At 40.9% G+C, this 12725-nt stretch overlaps 3 protein-coding genes across 5 annotated transcripts; 2 read left to right on the top strand and 1 right to left on the bottom strand.

Annotated features, from left to right (window-relative positions):
• Positions 1-133: 133 nt before the first annotated feature.
• Positions 134-3909, bottom strand: stk25b (serine/threonine kinase 25b). The gene is made up of 11 exons (XM_053882463.1): positions 3527-3909; positions 2841-3071; positions 2723-2779; positions 2529-2637; positions 2234-2391; positions 1658-1843; positions 1294-1439; positions 1102-1207; positions 791-862; positions 467-603; positions 134-396 (listed from the first exon to the last, which is right to left on the bottom strand). Exons 1-11 carry the CDS (start codon positions 3554-3556, stop codon positions 357-359), a joined length of 1272 nt encoding a protein of 423 aa, XP_053738438.1. The 5' UTR covers positions 3557-3909; the 3' UTR covers positions 134-356.
• A 1188-nt stretch (positions 3910-5097) lies between these two features.
• On the top strand, positions 5098-8936 carry LOC128769130 (mitochondrial fission factor homolog A-like). Of its 3 annotated transcripts, none has more exons than XM_053882471.1 (7): positions 5098-5258; positions 5996-6208; positions 6315-6493; positions 6593-6669; positions 6746-6916; positions 7476-7551; positions 7889-8936. In XM_053882471.1, the coding sequence occupies exons 2-7, from the start codon at positions 6001-6003 to the stop codon at positions 8018-8020; spliced, it is 843 nt and encodes a 280-aa protein (XP_053738446.1). In that variant the 5' UTR covers positions 5098-5258; positions 5996-6000; the 3' UTR covers positions 8021-8936. The 3 variants fall into 3 exon arrangements, with proteins under 3 accessions (XP_053738446.1, XP_053738444.1, XP_053738445.1); XM_053882469.1 differs by having other exon boundaries at positions 6743-6916; XM_053882470.1 differs by lacking the exon at positions 5098-5258 and adding an exon at positions 5347-5585 and having other exon boundaries at positions 6743-6916.
• A 218-nt stretch (positions 8937-9154) lies between these two features.
• zgc:110269 (probable flap endonuclease 1 homolog) lies at positions 9155-12719 on the top strand. The gene is made up of 11 exons (XM_053882468.1): positions 9155-9275; positions 9939-10008; positions 10120-10222; positions 10400-10454; positions 10795-10856; positions 10922-11058; positions 11176-11236; positions 11318-11449; positions 11534-11679; positions 11754-11898; positions 11967-12719. Exons 1-11 carry the CDS (start codon positions 9194-9196, stop codon positions 12042-12044), a joined length of 1071 nt encoding a protein of 356 aa, XP_053738443.1. The 5' UTR covers positions 9155-9193; the 3' UTR covers positions 12045-12719.
• Positions 12720-12725: the final 6 nt, after the last annotated feature.

Below are 12725 nucleotides of genomic sequence, written 5' to 3'. Positions count from 1 at the left end.
GGATGAGGAGTTTTAGAGGTGGAAGTGCCAGGTGTGAGGAGAAGACAAGGTGAGGAGGAGGAAAGGTGAAACTAGGTAGATTCAGGTGGAAGTTGAAGTGCAGTGAGGGACTAATCAAACAAGGGTCAGACAAAAGATATTATTCCATTTTTTTATTTTTTTTTCTTCGATCTGAGAGAACGTGCTAAATTTTCATGGCTTTAAATACTCTCCGCTCTTGAAAGTAAAACTGTAAAAATATTTAATTATAACTAATTAAAAGGTCTCTGTCGGGAGGAGAGCGAGTTCCGTCGGGTTTCGGAGACACAAAATGAGGACGGGGGAGTGGGGTCTGAGAGGTCCATCCAGCAGGTGCTTCACCGTGAAGATGGCGTGGTGTTACCGTTTAAAGAAAACCTGGAGGGAAAGATCAAACCGTTGTGATGAATTCAAACTGGACTGTTAGGAGAGTTGGAGTCCACATCACCTGCAGACTCTCTCCATCATGTGCGTAACAAGGCGGTCGGAGATGCCTGGACACGACTCCTCCGCCAGGTTGAAGGCGTTCTCCAGCTCTTCGATGGCTCCGACACTACCTCCGCCTGCTCGCCTCTTCTCCTTCAACTGGTAGAAGTGAACCATCTCAGTTTAACATTTCCACTGAACCATTTGTCGCCGTCTGTGTGCAGGCTAATCTAAGAGGCTGTCTGAAGGAGCCCAGTGGTGAGCTGTAAGTCCCGGCTGGGATTGGCACCGGCACCGCTCAACTCTGTTCTAATCTGGATAATCGGACAGTGAAGGCATTACTTACCTCTCTGAAGATGGGCGTCACCAGTGCAGACAAGCATTGGGACTTGGGTTGTCTCTTCACTGAATCTACAGACTGAAGGGAGAAAGGATTCAGAAACTGAGTCACAGAGTGGCTAAAACTCACTTGAAGGCATGTCACTTCAATTTGGTCACAATAGATAAGAGTGTAAGAACCAAAGAATACGGTTTGATGTGATCTTTTTTTCCGGCTAGAGACTGTAAATCCAGTTATTTATTCAATATACTTGAACATAAAAAGAGAAATGATACTCGCAGAAATAGATACTGTGACGTTCGAATGATTTTCTTTACCTCAGATTCTGAGTGCGTGTAGCCCTTCTGTAGCTTGTTGAGTGACGTGGGTCTGACTGTGGGGAAGGTCCACATGGGACATGGATCCATGTCCCCATCGGCATCCCTGGATGAGAGAAACGAAAAAAGAAAAAAAAAAACTAAATTAAATCAAGATATCAGCAGTTAGGCCGGTCAAAAGAATCCTCTTACATGTCCGAGTCATCAGAGCTGGACTCCTCTCCATGGCCCTCGGATTTCCAGCGGCGGTACCGGTCAATAAGCTCCATCAAATACGCTGTCTTCTTGGTGTAACGTGTGATGAACTTGTGTTTTAGAAGTTCCTTGGCTGTCGGCCTCTGCAGGTAAAATAGTGTGTATATATAATAATAATAATATATATAATCACGAGTAGCATGAATGTAGTGTAATATTTTGCTAGTATTTTTCCTAAATCATAATGACGAAGAAAAAAAAAAGTGTACTTTAACTGCCACAACAGTCCTATTAAACATTGAGGCAGCGCAATAGTGCTATTTTCAGGAACGAAAACAAACATCCACAAAAGTGTACTTACAAATCTAGGGTCTTTATTTAGACAAGCTTCCACAAACTCTTTAAAGGGCTTGCTGTAAGGACCTTCCAGGGTGGGTGGTGTGTTTTTGGGGATGAGGAAAAGGACCCTCATCGGGTGCAAGTCAGAGTTCGGAGGTTCACCTTTCGCCAGTTCGATGGCAGTGATGCCAAGAGACCAAATATCCGCCTTTGTGGACAGAACACAGGTTTACAACACATTAGTAGTTTGCTTAAAAGTGTGCGTGTGAAACATCAACACTCCTTTCAGCTCCACATTTGTCAGTAAAGACTCTTGGAACATACACTTAAGATGAGGGAAATGAAGAAAAACCACATTTTTTTTCTCCTGTATTCAAGCTTTTTTTAAACAGTGGTTTCTGTCACCCATCTTGTGATGCATTTCTCCAAACTGTGCAGAAACCTGAACGCTCTATGACATGAAACCACATCAAGAAAGAGCACAGCTATAAGAAAAAGCAAAGTGAAAGAAATGCAACAGGTGATGGAGGTGCATCTGATGCTTCCTGAAGCACTTGCCAAATAAATACACAAGTGAGGAACCAATCCAAATACATACCTTGAAGTCGTACGCGGACTGTTTAATAACTTCCGGTGCCATCCAGAATGGCGTTCCAACGAACGTGTTCCTCTTGATCTGAGTGTCCGTCAGCTGACCTGCGACACCAAAGTCCGCCAGCTTCACGTCACCCTGCTCCGACAAGAGCACGTTAGCAGCTGAAAGAAAGAGAAATATTTCAAAAGTTACATCAAGAAATGACAAAAAAATAAGACCACATTCTTAATGGAATGAATAAATGACACATGCAGATGCGTAGAACATCTCAAAAGTCCGAAAAGGCATCCCAAAGTACCTTTGATATCTCTATGAATCTTTCTCTCCGAGTGCAGATATTCCAGCCCTTTTAGTATTTCCCTCAGTATAGTTGCAATGTAAGTCTCTTCAAGAGGCCCAGGACGCAGCTGGAAGAAAGATTGGAGGCGGTTAAAAAGGGTCCTACACCAAGGACAGATCAAAGGATTTTTTTTCAAAATCTTAAAGTCTTACGAGGTCAAGAGCAGAACCGCCTCCTAAATACTCCATGATAATCCACAGCTTGGTTCCCTGCGACAACATCGATTTTAGAAGTGATGATCCTTTGATCCAAACATTTCCCCAGTCTCACCTTCAGGTAAGAGCCATAATACTTGGTGACAAAAGGACTATCACACTGGCTCAGAACTGTGATCTCCTGTTGAATGTCTTCGATCTCATCCTCCGCCTCCTCCAGGTCGATTATTTTGATGGCCACCACTTCCTTGGTGCGGTTGTTGATGCCTTTGTAAACTTCTCCGAACGAGCCTTTGCCGATGCGCTCCTGCTTGGTGAAGTACTCCTCGGGGTCCAGCCTGGTGTTCTGGTGAAGGATAAAAGATGCAGTGTGTTTACAGAGCATGCGTCGCACATCAGTGCTGTTTTATGGAGTAATTACAATCTTGCTAAGGGTGGTGCCGCTGTAAAACTGTATGATAAGATTCTGATGGGTCAATATTATTCAGTTGACATCAATTATAAGTAATAACAACCATATTATGTACTATAAGGTCAAAGCGACATGACACTGACAACACAATAGTACATATCAACTTCATCCAAAACAATCTTCGTGACTTTATCTAGACCTGATCCAGATCCACTTCCAGATCTTGTTGGACAAAATGAGCAGACCACTCCGTGTACTGAGAGCGGTTCCGTGACAGACTAGAACATGGTGAGAACATCAGAAACCAGGGTCCCACACCCACCTGGTCATGACAGCCGCTTTACTTGACACAAGAGGGAAAGTGACACTTTGAAATAATGCCGTATTACCTGGTTTTGCATGTCTCGTAGATGTGCCATCCTCGCGCAGACCAGCGCTTCGAGGAACCGCTCCGCTCCTCGCCCTGTTTCTCCTTCTGCTGTCTAGGAAGCGAGCTAGGCGGCTAAGCCAACAAGATAAACAGCCGAGCTGCTGGCTTTAACGGGGCTGTCACTTCGCGCAGTTCTCGGCCTCCAACTCCACAGGAGGACCGCACAGCCCGGCGAGACAGCGAGCTACTGACCCAGAGGCTCCATGTATGCCTGAGGTGGCGCACAAAAAGAGAATCCTCCTTCCGCGGTTTAATATTTAATTCATTTTCAGAAACGCTCAGCCTGTTGTTCCAGCGCTGAGGACAAAATAATGGCCAGGGAGGTGTGCGCATGCGCGATGGTGTGGCGGACGCTGGAATTGTGGGACATGTGTACCAGCGCGACATTACTTTTCTAAAGCAACAGCAATTTTTCTTTACATAGTTTTTTAAAAGCTATATTATTTCTTTATTATTTTTTTTAAATGTTTATATTTAAATAGATTACAGGATAGAAATTTCCGACAAACGTATTTAATATATCTCACGTCTCAAAATATTAGAATGATCAGGTTTTGCCTTTTTTAAAAATATGAATAAGTCTAATAATTAAGATTTGATTCACCCCACAATAATTAAATAATATTATTAACACTGAATATATCAGTATATTCTTTTAACAAGTGATATTTTGTGACTATTTCTTTAAAATATTTTCATTAAATTATTTGTAGATATTTTACTCATCGTTCTTTTCAAATATGTTGACCATTTAAATGGATGAATAAATTGATCTATACGTATTTCTAAAATTGTGTTTAATCAAACACACACTTTTATGAGTCACTTGTTACAGTCGATAATGTGGCCCCTTAGGAAATTCAAACTCTCCTTCTCTATAGTTGAAGTCAAGCCACTGTATTCTTTCTAAGAGAAAAATATGTATCTATTTATTCATTATTATTATTTATTTATTTATTAACAGTTGAGTATAAATGAAATTAATTAAAGCGGTCTAATTTCCTGCATTGTGAGCTAAACAGTGTTTAAAAACACTGAATAAAAAGGGTAATCATTATGTTGGCACCAACAAATAAGGCATTAAAGTAACTGCCGGAATAATTATTGTTAACTAGTTATTAAACATCTGAAGTAAGTCATGTCGATCTCAGGTACCTTTTGTCTTCAAGTAGTTCATGAACATCTCAGTCCTCTTGCCCTTAAGAGGAAGCTCAACCTACTGATAACCACCACTGAGATTAAATCTATGTTGGTGGTTATTTAAATATGAAATAACGCCGCAAATTACTGAACAATATTTATCTAAACCTGGTTGATCAAGACTAATGCAATACTCGATAAACCAGCGCAACACTACATAGATTTTTTTTTAATCTCACCATTGTACTTTGGTTGTGAAATATCTCGAACTTTAAATATTTGCTGCACCGCACAGTGATAAATTCATAATAAGAATTTGGTGCGCTTGTTGTGAAATGCTGTTTGTCCTATTCTGCAACTCCGCTTCCTCTGAAGGAGCTGTTGCTGTCTCCGCCCCGTCGGGCTGAAATGGTGAAGTAGAACCAAGCTACTATTCGATAGTTTCATTTGGTGGCTCGATCTCGCTGTTTTTTCCCACCGGCTCGTTGTTGTTGTTTATATATTCAGACCAGACACCTTTTCTAATTTCTATCCATGACACTTTGAATCTGGTGAGTTAAGCCGTTCTTTCTCCTGCATAATTCACAATACTCTCTCAAGGTTGTCAGCATCTTAAAGCTAGCAAGAAGAGAAGAAGATAGCGAAAGCTAGCTCGGCGGAAACGTCGTTTTCATTCATACATCTGAAACGGAGAGCATTTATATCAAAATACATTTCTTTTAATTCCAATTTCTGTTTGACATTGAGGTCCAGTGTGACAGCAGCAACTCCTCGTGTCTTGTGTTATGTAATTCGAGACTCTGTAACGTCACAGGCTACCATTATTAGCTTGAACGCCCATTGAAATCGTTTCGTTTTGGCTTTGAAAGAACACATAGGTAAGCAAAATAACATGCAAGGATATTTATTTGAACGGCTAACACATGACTTCGAATATATACGAAGGCGTTGGGGTCAAATGCTTATTCATCCCACTGCTAGTCATATATGGGTGGTTCGTTCCGGTAACTCAGAACGTTGATAGAACATTTGGAAATGATGGATTATGCATCAAGTTATTAAACATGCTACATTTGATAATTACGACTGGAAGATATTTCTAAGATATATATAGTCATTTGATTTGTTGTTGAAAATACTCATTCAAGTAAATAACGTGGTTTTCATGGTCATATGTCTGTAATTTCCCAGCTTGTGATCCATAAATATAATGCATCAGTGTGACTGTGTCATGTTTTTATTTTTGCTGTCATGCTGTCTTGTAATTTAATGCCCCGTTTGTCTGCAGGCTGAATGAGTGGGCCAAACTTCACACCTCCCTCAGCAGAGGTTGCTGAAATCAACCGAATCCACTATGAGCTGGAGTACACTGAGGGTATCAGTCAGCGCATGCGGATCCCAGAGACGCTCAAGGTGGCCCCCGAAAACCAACAAGGCTCCATGCCACCGCAACACCTGGTGCCCGCCTTGATGCAGGTGCCTGAGCGAATTGTCGTGGCGGGTGAGTTCATCGCTTTGGCTTTGATGATAAAGAAGTAGATCTTTGATCCCGCATGTGAGTCATTCGTGTAAAAAAGCACCGCTGACTAAAGCCGTTTTCTACACAGAGGACGATGCAGACCCTCGATTCTCACGACCCAGAGACTTGGACCTTATTCAGTCTGTCCCTCCGATTGACATCCTGGACATGAAGGCTCCACCGCGCATCCTGACACTCACAGAACAGCCTCTGGATTCCCTTGAAACAGAGCAAACTGCTAATGCACACAATAACCGCAGCCAAACAGTGAGTTTGCCATACTCACATTGTCGTCTCCATTTAAAGATTCATATTTCTCTCTGTTAATTTGAATTCTACACACCTACCGTGTGTTAATATTCACAGGCAAACTTTCGGACTCGAAGGGAACGAAGTGCCAGTGAATATATTTCTGGTCGCCAGGGAAACAAAGGAGACATAAGGTGAGGATCCAACAAACCTCTTCTCAATCTTCTAATTTCTGTATTTATTTAGCTTACCTGTACATTTCTTCAGCAGTGTTACCCCGTCTCCGTCTGCACCCCCCGTCCGTCTGTGTCCTCCTCTTTGCTCTCCTGAGGACGTGAACATCAACCTGTTCACAGCTGCTGGGTTCCTGGCTTATGTCCAGTCGACTACACGCCGTGCATACCAGCAGGTCCTTGACATCCTAGATGACGGCCATCGCAGGTATTTTGAAATTTGACTATAATGGTATCAGAATTCCTATAATTTTCGGTGTCACCTCTTAATATATATCAGTACTTTTAACTCAGCCAGCTGCTGTTTACATGTATTTACCAAACAAAATACCCCCAACAAAAGATACTTTTTAGTTCTTGAGCTTCATGGTGTCAAATGATAGGAAAAGAAAAGCTTCATCAGCAAAAGACGACCTCCAAAATAGACATAGTGATAATAACAGTTTATGAATCAATCTGGATTTGGATATGAGTGAGGAAATGAAAGTATTTACGTGTGTGTTCGCTCCCTTATGAGGTATGAAAGGCGTAGTAATATGTTTAAAGGTTGGTTTGTTGACTTTCAGTTTCATTTACGGACGACATACAAGATGCCCTTGTCTTTCTTCCGTTTACATGGATGGATCAGGATATTTAGAGCAACAGAATGCTGTTTTTGTGCTTTTAAAAATAAAATAAAGATGCCATTGGTGGAGGTGTTTCACAATCTGAAGCCACCAAAGTGCCTCTGTCAGCTGTTTTTCTGAGCATTGCTCTTTTTGTCACAGGTCACATTTAGACTTGGCAATGGAAATAAACCCAGATGAATCTGGCTTAGTGGACGCCTCTTCACTCCGGCGGCAGGTAAATCTCTCCTTGTCTTTACTACTGCAGATCTGATTCAACCGCTTCTCTATTTTGTTCCGGATGCCGCAAGTTAAAGCGAAACATCTTTTTTTTCGTTCATGATGGACTGGAAAAACAGCATTCAAATGTTGGGATGATGGACTCAAACGATAACAGCTGTATTCACTATGTCACGAAATGCTGTGGGAGTCTTACAAAAATGTTTCATCTAATATCATCTGAGAATATTTTTGTGTTAAAATTTATGCTCGTTCAAACAGATTATTTTATCAGTTTAAATAAACCAAGGATATATTTTTCTCAAATCTCCTCATTCTCAATTGTGTCTCTTCAGATTGTGAAGCTGAATCGCCGCCTGCAGTTGCTGGAGGAGGAGAACAAGGAGCGCTCGAGGAGAGAGGTCATCCTCTACTCTGCAACTGTCGCCTTCTGGCTGATCAACACCTGGGTCTGGTTCCGCCGTTAACATGGGAGTTTATGGAAAGGCACTGTCGTCCCTGTGGAAGGTGCAATACTAAGTATTTAAATAGTACTTTTAGGAGTTTCTTCAGCATGATCCTCAGTGCTACCTTTGTTACACATACATACCTGGCACGTTCTCACAAGATGGTGAAGCTCCCTCTCAAAGGATTGTCTCTGTTTTTGATTTACCTGGTGTGTTGAGCTATGAGGGCGGTGGGTGTGGTGTTAAGCAAACTTTTCCTCAGTTTATCTGTGCATCGGAGTAATGGAATTACTTATAAAATATATAATAATATATAAAATATTAAAGTAAGCTTCAATAATGGTTTGATAAATGATGTGCATTCTTGCACTTAACAACAGAGGTGAAGGCTCAAAACCTTCACTGCACATTGTTGTGGGTGTCCCATTATACATTCAGCCTCTAAAAATACTTTTACCATTCAAGCTTCTAATATAGTTAAATTTTTTTTTTTTTTTTGTGTAACATGATTCTATTTCGGACTCTTTGTGTTTACAACTGCTGTATTCAGGTGACTCAAAATCCATGAATGAAATGTGACAGCAGGATTGTCAAAGTGGGACCAAACTTCGATGTATTATTCCAATGTAAATTATAAATTAGAAAAAATTTATTGGCAATGTTACATTTCTGATTAAGCGTGTTTACTGAAAACGTTTGTGCAAAGTGCGAAATTATTGTGACTTCCTTTCCATTTCATAGTTCCACATTCCAATTCCACGTCTTTTTCAATGTGCAATTGTGTGTCATATTTATATTCAGATGAAATCAATTTATGAGAGAAAAAATATAATAACTATTTTCTTTGGCACCTATTGCTTTCACCAGGACTTCATTATTTTATTATTTTTGTAATCGTTTGTAAATATTCTTTTAATAAATGTGTATGTTACATGCATTTGGTGTTGTACTCGTTTTTTAATAACAGAAGGTGACATTTTTTCAAACTAAAGGTTGAACACTTGGTTGATTACATACTTTTAAAATTGCTTTAATGAGATGAAACCAAATGAAAATGCACGTTAATATTTTTCTGCAGTTTAGTAATTATCGTTATTCAGGCCATATAATCCAAACAAGTGAAATGTCGTGAGAACATCGACCAGTGCGCGTTACGTCACCAACCCGGAAGCAAACTTCGGAGAAATCATCACAATGGGAATAACTAAACTCGCCGAGTTGATCCGATCTGACGTTCCTGAGGCGCTTTCGCACAAAGATATCAGTGACTATTCAGGTGTGTGTCGTCGTTTTAAAGACGATTCTTCTTCAACCGACCTGTGTGTGCATCGGTTGTTATTAGCATCTGGCTAACGTAGCCACGCGCTAGCGTTGGAGTGATGTCAATAAATACGAAGCACTGAGACTAGGTGCATTTACTTTGAGTCATTGTGACACATCACCAGCAATTTTACCGGAATAAATGTGAATATATATATATATATATATAAATATATATATATATATATATATATATATATATATATATATATATATATATATATATATGAACAACCAACGTGAAATGGTTGTTTTGCGACAAATAAAACATATTTTGCAGATGAATTAAAGACCCTTAAATCTGGGAAAGTTACAAACCCTGATCCACTGTCAAACTCATCTCTTTTGAACTATTAGTGTGGATTTTTATTAATAAATATTAAATACTGGAAAGTTTATACGTTTATTATCAATGTAATTATTTCATTGTCTGCTGTTGATGTGCTATTTGGTTGCCGTCCCGGCTACCTGGGGCGACAGGCAGTGGGCACCCTGGTCAGGACAGGGATTACCACCCTCTCTCTGCTGGAATGTGGGAGGAAATCATCAAACTTTCAAGCCACAAATGAAGAGTGGATGAGTCACATGTGGACAATAACCATCATGTGTCGTTTCTCAGGAAAAGCCATCGCCCTGGATACGTCCATTGTTCTACACCAGTTCCGTGCTGCAATTCCCTCCACACTGAAGTGAGCCAATGGAGTATTATCAAATTATCTTCAGCATGAGTTGAAATTTTCATGAAGCTGTACATTTACATTAAAAAAGCTGTCAGTTAATCTGTTTCTTCTTCACTCAAGTCCCTTGATGGGTCTCTTCTACCGCACAATTGGCTTCCTGGAACATGACATCAAGCCTGTCTTTGTGTTTGACGGAAAGCCTCCGGAAGAGAAGCGCTTGACTGTAAGTCACACTTCAGCCTCACTGTAAACACCGGACGTTCGCTGAGGTCCCTCGCAGGTCACGATGACCGTAATGGTGACACTTCTATCCAATAGCTCTGAGCAAGACATTTTCAAGGACGAAAAAGTCTTTTCACAAATGTTGTAAAACATCCTCATTGAAGTTGTTGTTTTTTAGCTTGAGAAAAGAGCCAAGAATGCAGGCTGGGGTTCTCCCAAACTCTCGAGCACAGGTGAGAAGTAACATGTCATTTTTGACTGTTTTGGTTTGTTCTGCAGGCAAATTCTTTATCTTACTGGTTATAAGTTGCATTTGTGTTTTAAAACATTGCAGCATTATTCACGGGCTGTGATTTGTTTTCCAATTTGAACTGATATAATGGCTTTATTGTATCATATTTTGTTCATTTCAATCTAATGTACATTGCAAATATTAGATGTGTAATGAAATATATTATATATACTTAACTTGTGAATATGTCTTATTTTTAGCTATTCAAAGCTACTTTTGAATTGGGTTCAGACGCTCATGTTTTTCATCTTTTGTCTCATATATGAATTGGCCTCATGCAGAATCATCCCATATCCAAGACTGCCAGAACCTCCTGAAGCTCCTCGGGGTCCCTGTGGTTCAGGTGTGTTGAATTCTGCAGTCGGCGCACCGACCGCATGCTTAAAAGAATGGGTCATGTGTTGGCAGGCTCCAGGGGACGCTGAGGCACTCTGTGCGTGGCTGGTGAAGAAGGGCCTGGTGCACGGTGTGGCTTCAGAGGACATGGACACGCTGCCGTTCGGAGCTGCGGTTCTGATTCGTCAGTTTAACGCCAATAAATTCGGGTGAAAGTTCAACTGTTCATGTTTGTCTCTAGCGCCTTGTGAAAAAAACATTTAAAACTGCAGTAAAACTTGTTCACAGAACTCATGTTTGATGTTTCGCTCTTCTTATATTTTCAGAGAAATCGTTGAATACTCGCTGGCAAAGCTGTTAGAGAAGCTTCAAATCACTCATGAAGAAGTTCGTATCTGCTTCTCTTCCCTTATTTTTCCCCCAAAACGCTTTGTTTTGATGTTGGCTCCTATGGTTTTGTCCCACCAGTTTGTTGACCTGTGTATCTTGCTGGGTTGTGACTACTGTGAGAAGATCACTGGCTTTGGTCCTAAACGCGCTCTGACTCTGATCCAGAAGCACCGCACTATAGAGAATATAGTGCTGCACATCAACCAGCAGGTGCGATACCTCTGCGTTCTTCTCCCCCAGCTGAGACCTGCGACCTATTTTTCCGAGCTCTTCTGTCTTAACTCTTCCTTTCAGACTCATCCTGTTCCAGAGTTTTGGAAGTACAAGGAGGCGAGGGATTTATTTTTGGGTCTTCCAGAAACGGAACCTCCTGAGTTAACCTGGAGCGAACCTGACGAGGAAGCTCTGGTTCAGTTCCTGTGTCGCACCAAATATTTCAAGTAAATATTCGCCGCTATAATTCTCCCCCTTGTTAAGGCTTAGGTCGCCATGATTCATGGCTGTGTGCTTCCAGGGAGGACAGAGTGAGGAATCGGATGGAAAGATTCCGGGAGGTGCGAGAGTTCAGGCGGAAGGAGAGGGAGAAGGCCAGAGCAGCAGGACCCAGCAAGCAGACTCACATGGAGGACTTCTTCAAATGCACCAGGAAGAGGACTCAGGTGAGGTTTTGATACTGTACATACTCAACTCTCACTCATGCACGAACCAATTGCTCTCTTTCCTACAGCCTTTGGAAAACGCATCTTCAACAAAACGAACCAGAAGTTCAAGTGAGATCACCAGGCCCACCATGGACACCTGCTGATCTCAGTGGGGTGGAGAGACAGAAAGTCACTTTAAACCTTGACGAGTAATGAAGCGCCACTGCTCTCAGATGCGGCGACCCGTTTGGAAAACCCAAATTCTCCACAATGCAATTCACACGATCATGTTTTCAGCATCCCGCAGTTTCCTGTTAAGCCACTAAAAAGCTGGGCGGCTGTGAAAGAGAACAGTGCGGTCAGTGTCACGGGGGCCGTCCTTCAAGCCAAGCCAGAGACAGGGGATGTCTTATGACTGCATATTTAATGTGCACCTGTTGGACATTCGATGCCAAGCCCAGAGGCCCAAGACTTGAACATTCACTGAAGTTGAACCAATGTTTGAGGTGTTAGAAACCGTTTTTTATTTTGTTTTATTACATAATGTTATGTATTTTTGTATTTGTATTATCGTATTTCTATTTGTATTATTTTATGTACATAATCATGGTTGTAATAAGGAATGTTATATGTCCAATCATGTGTACATTCAAAAAGAGACAAAAAAGCAAGAACTTGTAATGTGTAAATGAAGTATTTCATTCACAACTTGTGTTAATACATTCATTATCAATGGAGCCATGAGTGTTTGGAAATCGATATATATATATTTTTTATTAAGTTACCATAATATAAAGTAAAAAATATTGGAAAAACTGATCAATGTCAGTGCTTCTTTAATAAAT

This window comes from Synchiropus splendidus, chromosome 13 (assembly GCF_027744825.2).
Source record: "Synchiropus splendidus isolate RoL2022-P1 chromosome 13, RoL_Sspl_1.0, whole genome shotgun sequence".
Taxonomy (NCBI): Eukaryota; Metazoa; Chordata; class Actinopteri; order Syngnathiformes; family Callionymidae; genus Synchiropus; species Synchiropus splendidus.
The sequence above is the reverse complement of the archived record's forward strand: the minus strand, read 5'-3'. Positions and strand labels throughout refer to the sequence as shown.

Bases quoted from the DNA above. Each gene is read 5' to 3' on its own strand.
- stk25b (XM_053882463.1), bottom strand. From the start codon at position 3,556: ATGGCACATCTACGAGACATGCAAAACCAG. The intron at 2,780-2,840 runs GTGAGACTGGGG...ATGTTGTCGCAG, and splicing joins ATTATGGCTCTTACCTGAAG to GGAACCAAGCTGTGGATTAT. The intron at 2,638-2,722 runs GTAAGACTTTAA...TCTTTCTTCCAG, and splicing joins GCGGTTCTGCTCTTGACCTC to CTGCGTCCTGGGCCTCTTGA.
- zgc:110269 (XM_053882468.1), top strand. From the start codon at position 9,194: ATGGGAATAACTAAACTCGCCGAGTTGATCCGATCTGACGTTCCTGAG. The intron at 9,276-9,938 runs GTGTGTGTCGTC...GTCGTTTCTCAG, and splicing joins AGATATCAGTGACTATTCAG to GAAAAGCCATCGCCCTGGAT. The intron at 11,450-11,533 runs GTGCGATACCTC...TCTTCCTTTCAG, and splicing joins TGCTGCACATCAACCAGCAG to ACTCATCCTGTTCCAGAGTT.
- LOC128769130 (XM_053882469.1), top strand. From the start codon at position 6,001: ATGAGTGGGCCAAACTTCACACCTCCCTCAGCAGAGGTTGCTGAAATC. The intron at 6,209-6,314 runs GTGAGTTCATCG...TTTTCTACACAG, and splicing joins TGAGCGAATTGTCGTGGCGG to AGGACGATGCAGACCCTCGA. The intron at 7,552-7,888 runs GTAAATCTCTCC...GTGTCTCTTCAG, and splicing joins CCTCTTCACTCCGGCGGCAG to ATTGTGAAGCTGAATCGCCG.